The sequence below is a fragment of the Blennius ocellaris genome (genome assembly GCF_963422515.1).
Source record: "Blennius ocellaris genome assembly, chromosome: 6".
In the NCBI taxonomy this organism is placed as follows: domain Eukaryota; kingdom Metazoa; phylum Chordata; class Actinopteri; order Blenniiformes; family Blenniidae; genus Blennius; species Blennius ocellaris.
Window position 1 is genome coordinate 1,640,750 of NC_137655.1, and position 7,500 is coordinate 1,648,249.

A 7,500-nucleotide genomic window follows, 5' to 3' on the forward strand; every position below is an offset into this window, starting at 1 on the left:
ACTGAAGATGAGTCCAGGTGTTACTTGATCGTCTACTAGCCGCCCGAGCTAGCGGCTAGCCACTCCCACCGCCCGTGCTCCTTTCCTCCTCTCTGGTCTCTTCCAGGCTCAATCTTTCATCAAGGCTCATAAAACGCCGACTATAACTTGAAAACACTGTAAAAACTTGGATATTTAAGAGGAAACAAGCCGATATAAACACAACAGATCGAGATCTGCACAACTCGTGATGTCACACATAGGCTCCGCCCACAATGGCCCACGAAGAAGAAGTATTCCCCCGACTTCGTCGGCTGGAGATTCAAAATTCAAATAACTTTGTTATGCGACGACAGTGGTGGGGCAGAGTCGGAGGAACCTTACAAGTAGAACCACAACTATCGTTTTTTTGCAAAGTAGTGTGTTACATTTCACCCGGACTTTAAATATCTACCGTCTGTGAGAAGAGAAGCGACGATATGAACCAAAACCTGCTGGCAAATCAGTCGACGCGCGTGAAAGAGGAAGCTTTGTGGCCCATGATCCTCCATTTAATCTCTCAGGGTTTATAAAAGATAAACATTGTGCAGCAGCTCAGCCAGAAGCCATCAAACTGGTCCTGTCAGCTGTGAATGACGACACACGGTCCGGTTCCACCAACGACCCGACCGCAGGACAGGACCGGGTCATCAGGAAATACCTGATGAGGCTCTGCACCCGGAGGAACGTCATGTTTTAATAGAGGGTGATTCTGCAGGGCGAGTCGGACTCATGGAGGGGAACGCCCAGAGAACAACCTCCATATAAAAAAACTGTGACGGATTGTAATCTAATTACATCTGAAACATGTCTTTAATGTGCAGGTTTTTTTTTTTTTTTAAAGGCGTGTGGATGAAGTGTCAGAGCGACACTTAGAAAAATGTCAGTTCTGTGGCAAATGGAGTACCAGGGGCTTCGAACCTAAGTGTGTCCTGTGATTTCTACTATAAAACCTGGATCAGACTTTAAAAGGGTCATTTCTAACAGTTTTGTGCTGAATGTGCAGATTTTGATAACTGACATTCCCACGTTTTGTGAGACTGTCAAAGACAAATAAGCGAAAGAGGAAATAAAAAAGGAAAAGTTCTGGTAATTCAACCGTGTTAAAAAATAAAAGAAACCCAGTGCTGGATGTTTTCGCAGTTTAGAAAATAATAATAACAAACAGGAGATTCTTATTTTCTAAAGATGCAGCCATTACTTAGCTCAAGATTTTATTTCTTCATTGTTTTCCATTAAGTTCACTTTGGATTTCTTCATAATAAGCTGGTAAACTATTTACCTCTTAAAGATCTGAATGCTGAACTTTAACATTTAACACAGTTTTTCTGACGCTTGTGTTTTTTTTTTGTGGAATCTTTGTTGAACTTTTTAATTATACTGGAAAAAAAAAAGATGCAGCTTTAGAAACGACACTCTGCGGAGAGGCAGCTCACCACTGGGCTGGCCCGGGCTGAGCTGGCTCTGCTGGAGGCCCGGGAGCCGGAGCTCCGGTAGCTAGAGTAGTCTAAAGGCTGCCGGGGGAGGGAAACATCTATTACACTTATGTAATAACACATGAGTAGGAGAGTGTTGCGGAAAGATGTAGTAACGACACGTCTATGCTTCAGGTGGCAGCAGTGAGCCACTGTTTCTCAAACCTTTAACCGGTATGAATAGCATTTTGTGCTAAAAGCAGTGACTCCTGATGCCACCTTGAGGCACAATACGGTACTGCAAAGTTGGTCAACTTTGCGGATTTCTCTTGTAGCGTAATTAGTCTTCAACGTGTTAATCTGGATGAATTCATCCTTCATATCAACTCCATGATTAACATGCAGTCTGAGACAATTTTAAGATGATCGGAAAGAATAGAATAGAATTTATCCGACACAACGTAAACAAACATGCTAAAAAAAAAAACTCGATTTGAATTAAATAATGTTAGTTTTCGCAACAAATACGCCAATGCAATTAAATTCATGATAAAGGCAGAAGATTATTACCGTATTCTCTGGACGACAAGCTGCGACTTTTCTCCAACGCTTTGAACCCGGAGCTTTTAACACGACGCGGCTAATTTATGGATTGTTCCGGGTTAACGGGCTTCATGTCGCCAGATTCTATTTCCACATGCTGTTTTTAGCCTCTGCTTCTCCAAAACTGGCCTTAAAAGTGACATTTGTGCTGTTGGTGAGCTCGTCTTGTCCGGAGCTCCAGATGCTAACTGACGCCAATGACACGTTCAGGTGCATCACGTAAACTAGAGCGCTGGACTCCGTGGCTGAGGAATCTTCCTTCTCAGAGTCACAATCGGCAAATAACCGATAAAATACTTTACCAACAGAGATAAAACGATCGCTGGTTATGTATCTGTCTGTCTCTGTCTGCGGCTTCGCAGCAGGAGCATGAGGCACAACACAGCCTGCAGCTGCAGCTTACATTCAGGTGCCCTGTAGTGCGGAAAATACGGTAATGAATTGGGTCTCAGTGCTGATGAACACAGTTCTAGGCTTTTAGGTTGGTTATTGACAATAAATTCCATAAAAGCTTGAGTTGCAACACCGCGGCAGACACACACACCGACTCCACCGTGTTAACGCGACTGTTAGCATCACAGACCCTCCGTTCATGCTCCCAACAGCACATCGCAAAGAGCTGCACACTTCCTTACGTGGGCGCTGGAGACTCGTCGCGTGCCACTGCACACACCGTCGTCATACAGGGAGCTCTGCACATGTGACACATCACACACACACACACACACACACACACACACACACACACACACACACACACACACACACACGCACACACACACGCACTGTCACAACCCGTGGTTTTTCACACGCTTCAACAGTGTGAACACGTAAAGATGCAGATTCCCGATAAGCCGTGACGCTAAGCGGATACTCTGACGTGAACCGGTGATTTAAGTGAGCCGTCGTGAAGCAAAAACAAAAATCAAACAGTGAAGGATTGTGGGAGGAAAGTGAGCTGGAAATGAAAGAACCGACCCTCTGATAGATCTGCTGGCTGATCTGACTGAGAGACCTGTAGAACTGCACAGTGGACTCGTGTAAACGAGGCGCTACGATTCTGGACGAGGTGCAAATAAATAAATAAATAAATAAATAAATAAGCCGTCGTTCAGAGAGTCTGGGATTCTACACACCTGATAACCATTGAAAGCCGAGCCGGGGTTTCTGGAAGACGACAGGCCATTGAGGCTGTACAGGTCAGAGGAGGCATAGGAGGTCTGAGGCCAGGGAGGAAGGAAGGAAGGAAGGAGGAAGGGAGGGATGAGGGAAGACGGGACATGAATGGAGGAAATATACAGCAGATTCATGAGGTTCAGTATTAAACTGCAGCGACGCGATGCAGCAGAGTAAAGAAGCAACACCAAAGCGTGCACGTTCACAACAGATTGTTTAGTTTTTTAACACACATTTCCAGGATTGTAGGATTTCAACTTGTCGGTTGAAGAAAAAGAAGGTCTAGAAAAGAAAAGGAATGTTTACGAGGCAGAAAAGCTCAAACTAGCAGTTTTGCGATAATGTGGCACATTTACAATTTGTGTAGTTTGTATAGGATTTTTCACGAATGTGCGTCGTCCCGATCAAATAAATGAAGAACTTTTAAGGTTTAAATGAGGAAACTAACGTGTATTGACCGGGTTAATCACTTTAACGGCGACTTGCCAGCGTCGTATTTCCAGCCGACTGCAACTCTGGACGAGTTTCATAAACTTCACACCTTCTTTAAAAAGTTCCCGTCGACCTGAAGCTGCAAACAGGAAGTCATCCAGGCCAGTCCTTCAAAATGCTTCTCCTCCACATTTCATTGATTCAAGCTCTGACTTGTTATAAGAGGAGAAGCTCAGCTTGGAAACTACATACATCACCAATGTGACCCCCCACTGAGTGATCCTGAACAACACTGACATGGCTTAAGATTTATGATGTGATGTCAAGAGGTTAAAAGGGGGCGGGGTTAGCAGATGTGGTCACAGTCTTGTAACTACACACAGTGGTAGATTATCTTCATTCCCACAGTGGGGAAATGTTGCCCCTGTCCAAGTGACATCAGTGCTCTGCAGTAAAACCAGGCGTCACAATCAGCAGCCACCTGTCAGTTACATCGTATGAAGTATCTGAACGACTGATGAAGTGTCTGAACGACTGATGAAGTGTCTGAACGACTGATGAAGTGTCTGAACGACTGACGACGTGTCTGAACGACTGACGAAGTGTCTGAACGACTGATGAAGTGTCCGAACGACTGACGAAGCGTCTGAACGACTAATGAAGTGTCTGAACGACTAATGAAGTGTCTGAACGACTAATGAAGTGTCCGAACGACTGATGAAGTGTCTGAACGACTGATGAAGTGTCTGAACGACTGACGAAGCGTCTGAACGACTAATGAAGTGTCTGAACGACTAATGAAGTGTCCGAACGACTGATGAAGTGTCTGAACGACTGATGAAGTGTCTGAACGACTGACGAAGCTTCTGAACGACTAATGAAGTGTCTGAACGACTAATGAAGTGTCTGAACGACTGATGAAGTGTCCGAACGACTGATGAAGTGTCTGAACGACTGACGACGTGTCTGAACGACTGACGACGTGTCTGAACGACTGATGAAGCGTCTGAACGACTGATGAAGCGTCTGAACGACTGATGAAGTATCCGAACGACTGATGAAGTATCTGAACGACTGATGAAGTGTCTGAACGACTGATGAAGTATCTGAACGACTGATGAAGTGTCTGAACGACTGATGAAGTATTTGAACGACTGGGAAATGCACGACATGCAGTCCAACGAAAAAACAAAAAAAACAAAATGAAATCCATGCATCGTCAATAATCGTGGATTGTTGTTAAGACTTGTTGTGGACTCGGTAAAAACACGCTTGTTAGCGCACACGGAGGAGGTTTCCGGCGCCACCCACCGGCTGGAGGTCTAATCTGGAAGCACGGGACAGCCGGCTGTCGTCACTCAATCTGGAGCTCTGATACCGGGGGTGGGGGGGTGGGGGGTTGTGGGGGGGGGGAAACAGGTAACATCAGACACAAACAGTGTTTTTTTCCACGACAGTTAAATAAATAAAAGCAGCAGAGAGAGCCCAAACTCATGATGGTCCCTCCGCTCTACTTCACTGCAGTTCCCATAAAAGTACGTCGTACAAAAAAAAGCTAAAAGACGATCCGGAACAATTCGAGGTCATTTGCAACCTTCAGGTTTTCCTGAGGCAGCAGCTTCCTCTGTGGCGTCCTGCTAGAAATATACTGCATTTCCAGTGTTTGGTGGACTCAGGAGCAGAGATGCTATGTTAGCCCGTCTTCGCCCACCGAGACGACGTAGTTCCATTCTGACACCAGCCAACTGTTCTGGACGGAGAGTCTCCACTACGCTGTCGTCTACGTCAGTGTTTGTCAACCTCTGGTGTTTCCTCCAGATCGTCAGGCGAGCCGTGGGAAATGATCACATTTCACATTATTTTCTAAAAAATCATTTACTCTCAGTGTGTTGCAGAGTAATCCTGTATAAATACTCTTCACCACTAGAGGGCAGCACAGAACTTTGCCGGTGAAATGTAAAGTGACAGACGTCAGTGTGGTTCATCTCCACCTCCTGCTACCATCTTGTATCAAAGTACTGTGTCAGTGACAGTGATGGAGAAGTTTTTGAAAACCAGGATCTCAGCTCTTCATCCATCAGGTCCAGGTTTCACACTGAGGGAGGCACTATTAAAAAAAGTCCTTGCTTTCTGGATTTACTGGATTCCTGTTGATAAAACTTTGATGAGAAAGACTTTATATTGTTAATAGAGGCTACAGAGTTTAACATTTTCAGGTGGTGGTGTGCCTCCAGATTTTTCCAAAGACAAACGTGTGTCTTGGCTCAAAAAGGTTTAAAAAACACTGATGTACATCAGCATCATGGGCAGATTTGTTTTCACGAGTGTTCCGTTAAGTCTCGACTCAAACGAGCTCTTCTTGGAGCAACTGAAGGAAATGCCTCGCTGTGAATGATCAATAGAGTTCAACAGAAGCATGACTGTTTGAGAAATATGAATTATCGCTGCTCATACACGAGACCTGGAGGCAGATGAGGTCTGAAAACAGACATTTGAAAGGATCCTACTAGTGCATACCCTGGGCAGAAGGCCTGAGGCACAACATATACACCCGGTATGTTAAGTAAAGCGTGTTCTATTACCACAACAGCGACTCCACTACATTTCATTCATAAAACCCGAGCTTCTCTGCCGCTGGCCTGCATTTCGCCCCTTCAACAGTGTTTTGAACAGGCGTCAAGACGCACCGTGAGGTCTAGCCTGGAGGAGCGAGACACTCGGCTTTCGTCACTGAGTCTGGAGCTCTGCGAGAAAGAGGAGATGTCAGACGTGACCGTTCTCTTTTTATTTCTACGACAGACCCAGTGCGGACACGCGGCTACCGACCCTGCCGGACGCGACGCTGTGGTCGTCGTCGCAACCGTTCCTCTGGAAACAAAAGAGCACAGGTGAGGGGCTTCGGCTTTCAGAGTTTTACCCGGCCGTTCGGGCGTTTTACGTACGTCTCTGTCTTTGTGCTTGTGTTTCTTCTTTTTCTTGGATTTCTTATGTAGGGAGGATCCCTTAAGGTGGGAGGAAACACACGGGGGGAGGGGGGTCAAGTCGTGGAGGAGGCGACCTCGGCGTCACTCACTCCGTGCAAAGCTTCGGCATGCGGAGGCAAAAACAAAACGCTCAAACGGGCGGTTTATAAAAAGCCTTTAAAATCCAAAACGGTCACATGCTTAAAAGGGGTTTCAATTTAAAACGTGGGGAACGTCTATATATATATATATATATTTCTTATTGGTTGTCGAAAGCAAAAATAGGAAAAGAATTTACAAAAATAAGTTATTCTGAAACGGTGAAGTTGGGAACTTAAGATGTCAGGATTAAAAAAAACAAACAAACAAAAAGCCTAAAACACAACCCTGGCTTTGAAATAGAGCCCAGAGAAAGAGCGCCGTTATTTGAAATGTTGTATTATTATTGTATTATTGAACATATCCTCTCTTCTGGGGAGATATGGGACCAATAGTTCTGGTGGTTAAGAGCTTTATAAGATAGAAGGAGGATTTTAACTTGTATTCTAGCTTTAACAGGGCGCCGATGAAGGGAGGTCAGTATTGGAGTGATGTGATCTCTTATGCCGGTTCTTGCCAGGACTCTCGCTGCAGCAAATTGAATCAACTGAAGACTTTTTAACCGTTTAACTGGACACCCTGGTAATAGGGAGCGACATTAGTCTGCTCTCTACCACTTATCCCTCTTTGTGAAGATTTCTTACAGAGATTTAAAAAAACAACATGGAGGAAGAAAACGTGAAAGAATCCTTCAGGAATGTTCATGCGAGACACACTGGAGTGAACACACAGGCTGGACACGGGGGGGGGGGGGGGGGGGGGGGGGGGGGGGGGGAACCTCATTGGGCCTAATG

General features: G+C 45.3%; 1 protein-coding gene across 9 annotated transcripts in view; it reads right to left on the bottom strand.

Annotated features, from left to right (window-relative positions):
• The window catches only part of lrrfip1a (leucine rich repeat (in FLII) interacting protein 1a), a 53,661-nt gene that overhangs the window by 14,564 nt on the left and 31,597 nt on the right, over positions 1-7,500 (bottom strand). For 7 of the 9 annotated variants that reach the window (XM_080498289.1, XM_080498290.1, XM_080498285.1 and 4 more), the window contains 7 exons: positions 6,587-6,646; positions 6,471-6,512; positions 6,332-6,388; positions 4,956-5,015; positions 3,173-3,256; positions 2,672-2,728; positions 1,455-1,532 (listed from right to left, as the gene is read on the bottom strand). The exons of the other annotated variants lie outside the window; for them this stretch is intronic. In XM_080498289.1, the coding sequence (XP_080354415.1) occupies positions 1,455-1,532; positions 2,672-2,728; positions 3,173-3,256; positions 4,956-5,015; positions 6,332-6,388; positions 6,471-6,512; positions 6,587-6,646 (438 nt within the window). The remainder of the gene's footprint in view (positions 1-1,454; positions 1,533-2,671; positions 2,729-3,172; positions 3,257-4,955; positions 5,016-6,331; positions 6,389-6,470; positions 6,513-6,586; positions 6,647-7,500) is intronic. 9 annotated transcript variants of the gene reach the window in all.